We start from the raw sequence: 11,736 nt of genomic DNA on the forward strand, positions 1-11,736 counted from the left end.
AGTGTTTGCCAGATGGAGGCAGGAGCGATTTGGTAGAGAGGGAAACCTTTCTTTTCCAAGTTTTAGAGGGTATGAAAGCAAGAGGAAACTCCAGGCCCCCTAAATAATAGTCCTTTTAGCTGTCTTCTTTTAAGCCCAGGCGAAGCTTGTTTCTTACAATGGCCACCTTTGGAAAGGCTCATGTAAATGTTGATTCTTGTCCTGTGTCAAGGTCTACATTATAAATGTGAAGCTCCCGAGTGTTTAAAGGAACCTGTGACCTATCGCTTTATGAATTGCATTCTCTATCGTTACTGTAAATTACTCCTGATTGGTGTTTTCTAAAGTTACGGTTTGGTGTTCGGAGTTTTTCTAAAGTGAAACAAGCCTGTATTTTTGGAGTGTTTATTGGACTTTCCCGAATTCTGTTCAGTAATACACAAGCATTCAGTGAGCTCATAATGTGTTCAATTTGAACTTGAGGGTAATCTGAAAGAAGCCTTCTTCAGATTTATTTTCCTCTCCCTTCCCTCCCTCCCTCCCTCCCTCCCTCCCTCCCTCCCTCCCTCCCTCCCTCCCTCCTTCCTTCCTTTCAGAGATAGAGTGCACAAGCAGGGGAGGGGCAGGGAGAAAGGGGGACAGAAGATCTGAAGCGGGCTCTGCACGCACAGCAGAGAGCCCTCTGTGGGGCTTGAACCCGCGAACCATGAGATCATGACCTGAGCCGAAGGCAGACGCCTGACCGACTGAGCCACCCAGGCGCCCCGTAATTTCTTCTCCTCTTCCGTATCTGCTCTGAAATGTACATGTAACTCAGCTCTTTGTCCTGGAGTTGGTGACAAAATTTGTAAGGGTCCTTGTGAAAAAGTACCTGTGTCTCGCTGGTTTGGAGAGTTGACTGTTAAGTTGGCTGTCTCTGGGGCAGTTTCAGAATTGAGGCTTCATTCAGATTAGGAGATAAATTTTGGTTTTATGTTTCAGAAACATAGCCAAGTAAGTTATTCAGATGCAGATAATGAGTTCTCTTTAGTAGGCACAGGACATCCTTCACTTCCTCCTCCCTCTGCGGAAAGTGTCACTCACTATTCGTTAGGACCTCAAAATGGAGAGAGGAGAGAGAGAAAGAAGGGACCCGCCGATCAGTGCTGCTCTAGACAGGTGCCAAGGAGTCTGAAGGCAGTGGGAGGGGAAAGCTGTTGGTTCGAGTTAGGTTTTTGGATTATTTGTGAGCCTTATGGGATTTTCCACGAAATATAATGTGAGTTTATTTTTCCTACACTTTCAAGAAAGAAACCTGAAGGACTTGAACAAAGGAAACAAAAACCACAGCTCCCCGCCTCAAATATTAAACACCTGTCACCTCCCAGTACCTTGTGGAGTTAGCCGCATCTGTAGTGCTGTTTAAAGGTCTGAGCGTTGTAGGTTGAAGTCTCTTCGGGGTGGTGGCATGTCGATCAGGTGTCTGTTTGGGGACCAGCCCCGTTAGGAGAAAAGAGAACTCCTGGCCTGTAAATCCTAGAGCCTGTGACTCCGCGTGGTGTTTTGGTAGCTAGATTACTGTCTGCCGAGGTCGCACTCAGAGCTGAACCTGGTGCCCCCCCCCCCCCCCCCCGCGCCCGGGCAGCCTCGTCCAGGGCGCTCCCTGTGGGCGAGGTGTTCAGAGTGCCAGCCTGTGAAGCCATCCCAGCTTTTACATGCAGAGTGTACAGTAGGCCAGCTGCTCCCCCTGTGCTTCGCCAAGAACTGATCTCATTTTCTCTTTATTTTTAGAGTCTTTTATTCAAAACTTCAGCGTTCTCTACAGTCCCTTGAAAAGGCACCTTATGGGAAGTGATTCTGCCCAGTTCCCCCCTCAGCATTTAATCACGGAAGTGACAACTGATACCTTTTGGGAAGTGGTCCTTCAGAAACAGGTACGGAGTCAGAGGGGCACAAATCCAGCCACCTCTCCCTGGTGAGGTAGCTGCCGAAGCGGCGGGCGGCGGGGCGAAGGCTGGGTTTTGATAAGGCCCAGGTCAGTCGCGGGACCGTCTCCCTGCACGACATACGCGTTACCCGACGCTTCTCTCACCGCAGAAAGTCCTTAAGAAAGCACAGAATTGGAACGATGTGAAACTGGAGGTATTCCCTGGCAGGGGTGCAGTAAGCAGCAGCTCCTGAATGCCCGCTGGGTTCCGAGCGCAGTTGGGACACGCGTGCGCCCTTTGTAACCACCGTCTTCCCTTCCCCCAGGACGTGTTGCTGCTTTATTACGCACAGTGGTGCGGCTTCTGTCCATCCCTCAATCACGTCTTCATCCAGCTAGCTCGCCTCCTGCCGGCGGACGCTCTCACCGTGGCCCGGTAAGGAAGCCCCTTCTGTCCGTTTTCGCTCCTCACAGCGTAGCCGTGTGGTTGGCGAGGGCCTGCCCGCTTTTCATAAACCTTGGGTGAGACTGGGTGCAGTTTGACTGTCAGCTTGAAGCCAGAGCAGAACCTCATCGAAACCCGTGTGCTCCCAGTGAGTTCTGAGCGTTGCTTCCGTGGTGCCAAGTGTGTGTAGCCCCGACCGAATTCCCAGGAGGGTGAGTGTGGGGGCGGCGCTGACCCCTCCCCACCAGCGGCCGGCTCCCTGGAACCCGATGGGAAGGGTGCCCACGGAGCTCCGTGGCACGGTGGCCTCAGCCCGGTGAAAGGGGGCGGTCCTGACGTGCCGCCCGCCGGCCCCGGGACCCGGAGCACATCCCTCCGCCAGGTCTGTCCTCCCTCCTCACTCCTCACATTAGGGAGAAACACTGGTTGGTACCTTTGTGTTCTGGTTTTGTGATTCCGTGGGTACCGGATGTGAGCTCCGTAGTCAGCAAAACCGTTTTTAAATCACTGTTTTGTAGAGACAAGCCTCAAATGAAGACTGGATAGGTACTAAGCTGTTGGGCGGAGTGGGGGGGGGGGGGGTGCAGGTGGTGTTTAGATTTCAGCCTTCCAGACAGAATTCAGTACAAAGATTAAATCATAGGAAAAACAACAGAACATAGACTATTGAGTTTGCTAGTTTGAGAGATGGAAACTTCCCAAAGTGAGGCAGTTAAAAAAAATAATTAAAGAAAGATGGACAGATTGCGCTAGAAAAGTGTGCAGTGAGAGACATAAGAAAAATAGGCTTAAGAAAGAAAGAAAAATAGGTATGTTTTACAGCATCTCTGTTTCACCCGCTGGGTCTGCTCTAAGCAGCATAGAGCCAAACTGCGCCGTGAGATTTTTCTTTGTACGTATCCTCTGACCTAATTGCCGCCACACTTGGTGAAGCAGGTGCGGGTGTCACTCTCTTTTTACCGAGGAGGAGACCGAGGCACAGAGAGATGCGGTAACTTTCCCAGAGTCGCACAGACTGTAAGTGAGGGCCCAGGCATCCCGGTCAGACGCTCCTACTCCAGACCCTGAGAAATGACAAAGGTTTAAGGAGCTGCTGAGAAGAAAATGCGGTCTGTCCACACGGTGGAATGTTATTCGGCCTTAAAAAGGAAGCACATTCTGAAACCCGTTACGAGGTGGACAGACCTTGAGGGCGTCAGTGCAAAGTGAGATACAGAGATACGAAAGGACACATCCTTCGCGATCGCACATATGCAGGGCACCCAGGGCAGTCACATTCGCAGAGACGGAGAGGAGATGGTGGGTGCCCGGGGGAGCGGGGGTGGGGGCTGTGCAGCGAATAGAGATTCCCCAGTTTTTCAGGATGACAGAACGCTTCTGCAGTTGGGTGGTGGGGACGGCCGCGCGGCATTATGAATGCACTTTGCACGACCAGACTGTGCGCTCAGGAGTGGTTCGGATGGCACGTTGTGTGTGTATTTTACCGCAGCGACAAATTGGGGGTCCGGGGAGAAACAGCCGAGAGGGACTCCTGTGTGAAGAAAAGACACGAGTAGGCTTTTTCACGGCCGGAGGAGGAGAGTATAAGTAAGCAAGTGTGGAAGTTACAGCCTAATAAATGTAAATGAAAACAATAACAAAGTATCATTTACACTTATTAACAGATGCTTTGACGTGACAGAATCTTGTGTTGATAAAATGGAGTGAAATTGGCACAGAGAGATGGAGCTAATAGCAGAAGTGAATTGGCGTCACCTTTTTGGAAGGCATTTTAGCAACCTTTGTAAGAAAGCACAAAAACTGTTACACATTTTTGACCCAGTTAATTTTACTTTGGGGAATTAAGGAACTAGGACTCGCAGAGAAGCATGAGCTAGTCACTCCCTGTAGCATTGTTTGTATCTAATGGTAGAAGCACAGCTAAGTAAATTACAGTTGGGCGTTTGATGGGATTTTTGCCCATTTATTAGAACGATGCTTTTCGTAGAATTATTGAAAAGAATTGCATTTGAAATATATGAATACTGCTCTTAACAACATGTGGGTATATACACCAAGCCTGAATGAGAATCCCAGAAACAAGGCCCAATTGGCCCAGTGGAATTCTGAGTGATATTTACAACAGTGTTTTTCTTTCAATTTTACATGATTTTGGAGTGAAAATCGGGAGGAAAAACGGTATTTGATGATAGGCTAGAGCGTGCCCTACCACTTGTTTAAAAAACGGAACTCTGACATTTCAGGTAGGCTCGCCCAGGCAGAGACAGGAGTGCTGTTGAGTTGTTTAAAACCATTCTAAAGGGGTCCCCCTTTTGGGCGAGTGCATGGCGCTGGTTGACGCCCAATTGCCATGATTCTCTGAGAACTACTGTCAAGTTAATGATTCAGAAAGTCCCCACTTTTGTATGCATTATTTGTGACGATTGATATCCGAACCACCTGTCCGAATGGCCCTCCAAGGTCTGCTCCCTTCTTCGAGGACTACTGTTTGTTTGTTTGTTTGTTTGTTTGTTTGTTTGTGTTTTTCGTTCCATCTGAGCAGTGCCTGCCAGCTGAGGTTGGGGGGGGGGGGGAGCTGAGTGCCGGCTGCAGGAGGGGCCACTACCTGCTTCACCAGTAATAAACCCCAGGTTGGGTAATTCAGCACACATGGCATTTTCCAGATTAGAAAATTAATCTAAAATCTGCTAAGAAAATGTGTGTTTTGTGGCCTCCATCCGGAGTTACAAAATATAAATATAAAATAGAGTATCACCTTTACTCTCCAGTTTTCTTACCTCTTCAGAGGCTTGATGTATTTTGCACAATGATTTCCTTTTTCCAGAGCTAGTCCAGGGATTTCACTGCTTGCCCAGACCCCGTGAGGGGAGTGTGGACTGCTCCTGAGGTGTCAGTGAGGTGTTTTTCTTTTGAAAGTTCATTTTTACTCTCAGGACATGTCCCTTCTACTCCGTAAGTTAAAGTGGAGAAAGTTGCATGTTCTGGCAGCATCGGTTCTTGTCGCCTGAGCTGCACCCATCCTGGCGTAGTACTACGTTTACTCAGAGGGCCTGACCAGTATGGCCACGGAATATGCTCCAGGATCTTCATTTATTAGAGAAAGTTCTTTGAGTTCGGAGTGTCTTGGGCTGATCTTTTACTTATTCTCATCTTTCCCTCTGCTGTTGTCAGGATTGATGTATCTCAGAATGACCTTCCTTGGGAATTCATGGTTGACCGTCTCCCTACTATCTTATTTTTCCCCTGTAGCAGGTAAGTTTTTTTCACTATTTCGATCTTTACTCAATATTTGGGCAGATGGGATTCTTTTGAAAATGAAAAGGGTTTAAGGTGCTTCACAGAAATGAAATGCAAATCATTAGCTGTTACTAAACTATTTCGAATAGAATGTATTGTTAAAAAAATGTTCCATTGAGGGGAAAAAAAAAGAAAAAAAAATGCGCCATCAGGGACCCGGGGTAAAAGGGCTTTCGTGTCACAAGGTCAGAGGTGGTTTTGGTAAGAACTTCACCCCTCCCACAGTGTTTTCACGAGCGTGCATGTGGCCGTCAGAACTCGTTTGCTTTCTCGGTCTTATGAGCCTCCAGTGGATGCCGAGATGGATGGCAAAGAGCCACGTTCACCTGGGCCAGACAGCAGCTCATCTCTTGAGTCCCCCGGGCGTCAGGCCCTGGCTGACCCAGGCTTTCATGTGCGTCATTTTCCATCGAGTTCTCCTGATGCCCGGCTTGTCCCTCCTGTGCAAGCTGGAAATGGAGACGACTCCTCACTGTACCCCGTTCATGGGATTCAAGGAGCCTTCTCCCCACGTGTGCAGACTTCCGTGAACGTCCGCCACGGGGCTCTCCCCTTGATGTCTTCACATCATGCAGGCGGACTCCAAGTCCAGTGATGACAGCAACTGCCCTGAAAGCCCGGCAGGCGGGGACGGGACCTAAGCAAGGAGGATGAACGGCCTAACTTGGCAATTACTAAATGTTGGGTGCGGATGTTTTGCTAAAAGGGAAATGAACTCTTGGCCTTTAAAAGCCTGATAAACGAGATGTTCTGACCCTTTTTAAAAAAAAGATTCTCTTTTGTTTTCAAAAGGGTCCTCAGGGACCTAGTCACACGACTCTGATGGTATCTTTATAGGGAAAAAGCATTTGCAGGTTATTCTAACGAGGTCCTTAATTCGCGTATGTGGTGTCTCCTCTTTTAATTTCCTGCCCTCACTTTTACTGTTCACGGCAGCCACTGCCGTACTTTTTATTTCTCATAGATACCTAATCATTTCCTTGTTGTTTCCTCTTTATCTCAAGGAATTTTTGCTGGAATACTTCCTGGGGTAGTAGGGTCCTGTCACATCATGCACTAAAAACAGAGCGTGACTCATCCCGTTGTGCTGACTGTTGTCATGAGCCTCTTTCCTTCTAAGAAATAAAGTGCCGCACAGTCAAGGAATCATGGACCATAAAGCAGTTTCATCTGCGTGGGATGGAGGTTGGGCAGGAAGTTTAATGAAGCATGGTTTTCGAATTTCAAACATAGTTTGGAAAAGTATTAAAGTCCTAACACCCAGCAGGTGCCAGCAGCTAGAATGCATGAGTATGTCTTGAGCGAGACAGAAAGAGATACACCGAGAATTGGTGACGGCGTGTGTGTTGGGGGACTGAGTCAGGCTGGAGTGCCTTGCAGTAGAAAGTTGCCTGATTGTCCATGTGAGGATGTGCATTGGTGGTCCCTGCAGCCCCTTAGTGTTTTGTTTTTAGCTTTTTTAATGTTTATTTATTTTTGAGACAGCACTAGTGGGAGAAGAGCAGAGAGAGAGGGAGTCACAGAATCCGCAGCAGGCTCCAGGCTCCGAGCTGTCAGCACAGAGCCCGACGCGGGGCTGGAACCCACAAACCGTGAGATCGTGACCTGAGCCGAAGTCAGACGCTCAACTGACTGAGCTGCCCAGGCGCCCCTGCGGCCCCTTAGTATTGGAAAGTCAAGAATGTAAATACTGAACGTGAGAAGAGTGTCCAGCTCTTTGTTAATGCAGAGAGCTTGGTAAACCAAAAAACCTCATTACTGCTCTGGAATGGAATTTTCCTTATCTCCTAAAAGCAAAGATAGTCGCAAGAGAAGTGAGCTCCCCGTTAGCTGGTCCAAATTGAATGAGTGCTCAGGTTACTCAGAGGGTGTGAACAGGCAAAGGGTGTGAGCTGACCGCTGGCAAGAGAGGAAAGGAGAGAGCCCTTTTTCACGGTGACTGTGCTTACGTCATCTTCAGTGAAAAGAATGCAAAAGCGTACGTGCGTTTTGATAAAAGCAGCCTGCCCACACGCTCGGTTACGTGCGCAGTAAGTAGGGAAGTGTGAAGATGTTGACAGTTACTTTGGAGGAGGATTCCAGGTGATGGGGGGGTGCCTCGTTTGCTGTGCACATGCCTCCAGCCAGCACGTGTTTCACAGTCCTGGAACAGAACCACATGCAAGGGCTTGTCCTCTGCCACAGGGCGCGCCCTGGGCCGCCTCCTGCGGCCGCTGGCTTTCCTGTGCAGGTGCGGCATAGAGCCGCTGTTCCTGCCACCACTGCGTGTGACGTTTCAGAATCGAGGCGCTCCTCTGGCACCTGGGTGAAGACGTCACAAGGATGGGCTGGTTCATTCTAGCATGTGCCCTGGCAAGGACCGGGCCTCGTGAGAGGAGCAGCCCGCCCGGCCGCAGTAGCACGGCCCCGTCTTTGGAGAAGATGCCTTACACCCTCGGTCAGGTTTTTATTTGGCCGTTTAGGTGCTAGAGCTACGTGAACACACGCCTAGGGAATTCTGAAGGGAGTCGGACCGCGGGGCCTTTTACCACCACGTTTCCGAAATGATTCTTTCCTGGGGAGTTTGTTCACACTGTGTCCTTGCTACTTGTAAAAAGTGGGAAAGCGCTTTAGCACGCATGTCAGGCAGATTCACGGGGATGGCGCCCCGAACTCTGCTCTGAAATAGCGTGCTTACAGAGGTCGTTTGCAGTCACGTGAAGGTCTCCCACCCACGCTCCGGTCCCTCGGCAGCCCCCTCCGGGGGCAGTTCGGGTACCCTGCCCTACAAGACCGGGTTTGCGCCGCCTAGATGGGTCTCAGCGCCGATCCGGCCTCTGCTCGTCCTTCCCCGCCTGCAGCCCACAGGCACCAGGTGGCTTGTAGTCGTCGAATGGCTGGGAGGGCGCAGTCGAAGAAAGCTTCTGGAGGCTAAGAAAACCATGTTTTAAAGTAGGGTGTGGTTATATATTTACTCTGAATATTTGACTTTTCCATTTCCCTGAAAGTCTCCCTGAGTGTGGTATAAAATGGGGCATATGCGATTTTAATTTCCCTGTGATACTTATTTCATTGGGAAAGAGCTACCCATCAGTAGAACACCTTTTGTCTTAGGTATTTGGCCTCTGGCTTTGTGTGTGGCGAGGGCTCGTGAGCTTGTAATGAGTGGTTTCTGGTTGGGCTTTGAAAGAACAGTATGATTGACTTTAGGCTAACGCTCAGCTTTCAGGTAACTCGTGCCCTCCTTCCAACAGTCCCGTGAGGGCAACAACACTCCCGTCACCCCTTCCACGGGTGAGGGGGTGCAGGGGTGCAGAGAGGCCGCCGGGCTGGGCACTCACGACGGTGGGCGGCAGTCTTACAGGTCTGCCTGGCAGGTGGCCCTGCCTCACCCCCGTTGCTTTAGGACAACATAGCTGCTCTTTGCCCACCTTGTGCGTCAAGCTGGTGGCTTTGATTTAGTGCGGCCAGATTGTGTATACACAGGTCACTGTACACACGCCAGACATTTTGGTCATCAGGCAGTTAAATGACAACTTCTCAAAAGGAATTTTCTGCATCAGGGCTTGCAACAGAGTTTTGGGGAAAACCCCCTTCCTACATCACTTTGCTTCCTTATTCTGTGCTCTCAGGGCGGGGCAGCCTTCCTTTCTCACAGTCCCTTGGTGGGTCTGTTTGACCGGAGTCGGGGCCTGAGTGACACTTCGCCCATTTTGCTAATAACAATGTCTCCAGATGTTGCCACATGCCCGTGGCAGGGGCGGGTTATAGTCTCCCCCAGGTAAGAACTCCTGCTCTGAATAACGTGTCCTACTGGCTGGCTGAAGAAATCCGGCTGAGTGTTCAGTCTTCATTTCACCAAGCACTTTGACGGCCACGGGGTGACACAGGTGATGTCCTGCCCGGGGACGCCCTTCCTTACCGGCCACGGGGCCTCCCAGAGCTCGAAGAGGCCCCTCTGCCCACACGCTGCCGGTGCCCTCTTGGGCCTGGGAGCTCCTTGTCTTGCTTAGAAGGTTGTTAACAGAAACTGAGCTCTTTGTCCTGGGAACAGACACACAGTTGAGATAAGCGGCCTTAATTACAGAACAAGCACAGGCGACAGGCTCCGCCTTGTAGAAACATTTTTGCCCAGATAACATTTTCCTTGCTGACTTCCGTAAGTAAAATCCTCAGAATGTCTCCTGGTGGGAAGCCAACAGCCTGGCCTCCGGTGGCAGTGCCGTCCGGACGGAGCGTGTTGACGGGGCTGTCCCCTCTGACTCCTTTCCCTCTCTCTCCAGGAAGGACCGCAGTGTGAAGTACCCCGAAGACCTTCCCATCACCCTTCCCAATCTGCTGAGGTTCATCCTGCATCACTCGGACCCGGCTTCCTCCCCTCGGAGCCGGGCTGATCCTCCCACCAAAGAGTGTGTTCAGAGCGAGGCCGTCTTCCAGCAGGGGCACATCTCCCACTTGGAGAGAGAGATCCGGAAGCTGAGGGCGGAGATCGGCGCCCTGCAGCGGGCGCAGGGGCAGGTGGAGGCCCAGCTCTCGAGCGCGCGCAGGGACGGGCACCGGCTGCTGCGGCAGAAGCAGAGCCTGGAGGCGCGCCACGGGCTGCTCCGGCTGCACAGCGAGCAGCTGCGGGCGCTGGCCGAGCGCAAGGCCCGCGAGCTCGAGGAGCTGGCCCGCAGGCTGCAGGAGCTGGCCGACGCCTCGCAGGACCTCCTCACCGAGAACGCGTGGCTCAAGATCCTGGTGGCCACCATGGGGCGGAAGCTGGAGGGCCGGGACGGAGCGGACGAGCTGGCTCCCCCGCGAGAGGCCCGCCCCGACCACCCCGAGCCTTCAGGTCCCCCCCGGCTCCCGGGCAGCGCCCCTCCGCCCACCGACGTCAGCTCCGCGCCGGTGTCCGAAAGGAGCGATGAGAACAGGACAGGCTGACTTGTAAAACGACACGAAGAAATCCGAGGAGAAAGCTGTACGTTGGGAATATATTTATGCAAATTTTATTGAAATTTATTGTAAATAAAGATTTTCTCAGTGGTCTAGAAAATCACGTTGAGTGTCATTCAGCTTTTCTTGAACAGGGATGACATCCCTCCGCTCATGGCACAGATTTGGTAGCTTTGAGACGGAAGCAGTGGCCCAGCCCGTTTGAAGATGTGGCTGAAACATCGGTCGGCGTCTCAGCGGCTCAGCCACCGGGTTCCCTCCCCACCCCCCCGTTGCTTCTGCGAGGACTCCCGGGATGAAAGGCTGATTTCCTGACCGGCCCATTGGAAGACCTCAGCACAACAGTCGGGCTCCTGAGAGAGAACTGAATGAGAGGCCGTGACTAAGCCATGTGGTTTGTGGCTCTGGCCTCTACGCTAAAAAAAAAAAAAAAAAAAAAAAAAAAAAAAAAAAAAAGTTGCTGTGGATCCAGGAACAATGAGTCCTATTATGTGGTGGTTCTCGGCCTCTCCAGGCACTCCCAATGGCCCCACAGAGACACCCCCCCCCCCGCCCCGCCACTGGTGCCCCGCTGTGCCTGTGACCGTGACCGGGCACCCACCGCCACGGCAGGGATCTCACCCCTGGCAACTGGGGCATCGTGGGATCGAGGACCCGCCGGGAGCGGAACCCAGGACAAAGTGGCGGTTCATCGTTTCAAAACCCAAACCTCCCTGGGACCACCCCGGTCGGGGTCAGCCCCGGGGTCCTCGGCTCCCCAAGGGGACGCAACCTGGGCGTGCGCTGATGGCTGGCTGCGGGAAGGAGAGGTAGAAAGCCTGGAAGTTCTGAAATGCGGGGAGAACAGATCAGACACCCCAACGCCTTCCACGTTTGTCTGGAGGGCCCTTCAGCAGAAGGCCAGCTATCTCCCTGATCTCCTGCCCAGCATCTTGGAACGAGCTGGCCCCCTCCGGCCTCCGGGGGCTCCGAGGGGGTCTTGCCTGACTTCTCAGGCTCGGCCATCCCCATTTAGGGGCCGACATCTCTCCTGGGCTAAATAAGGCCCAGCCGCCTTGCCCGGGCTCCTGGGTAGCCCCCTGGGGCATCTCATTCCTGCCTTCAGCTCACCCGGCTAAAGAGCTACCCTCCTCCCTCCCCCCGAGCTGATACTTCACGTTTGACCCCCAGTTTGCCGCCAAAATGAAGTGTT

At 52.0% G+C, this 11,736-nt stretch overlaps 1 protein-coding gene across 2 annotated transcripts in view; it reads left to right on the top strand.

Moving 5' to 3' along the window:
* The window catches only part of TXNDC11 (thioredoxin domain containing 11), a 60,564-nt gene extending 49,917 nt beyond the window's left edge, over nt 1-10,647 (top strand). For both annotated transcript variants that reach the window (XM_058710418.1, XM_058710419.1), the window contains 4 exons: nt 1,750-1,892; nt 2,212-2,321; nt 5,502-5,582; nt 9,890-10,647. In XM_058710418.1, coding sequence (XP_058566401.1) covers nt 1,750-1,892; nt 2,212-2,321; nt 5,502-5,582; nt 9,890-10,532 — 977 coding nt within the window. In that variant the 3' untranslated portion in view covers nt 10,533-10,647. The remainder of the gene's footprint in view (nt 1-1,749; nt 1,893-2,211; nt 2,322-5,501; nt 5,583-9,889) is intronic.
* The last annotated feature ends 1,089 nt before the right edge of the window (nt 10,648-11,736 follow it).

The sequence above is a fragment of the Neofelis nebulosa genome, chromosome 18 (assembly GCF_028018385.1).
Source record: "Neofelis nebulosa isolate mNeoNeb1 chromosome 18, mNeoNeb1.pri, whole genome shotgun sequence".
NCBI classification, from domain to species: domain Eukaryota; kingdom Metazoa; phylum Chordata; class Mammalia; order Carnivora; family Felidae; genus Neofelis; species Neofelis nebulosa.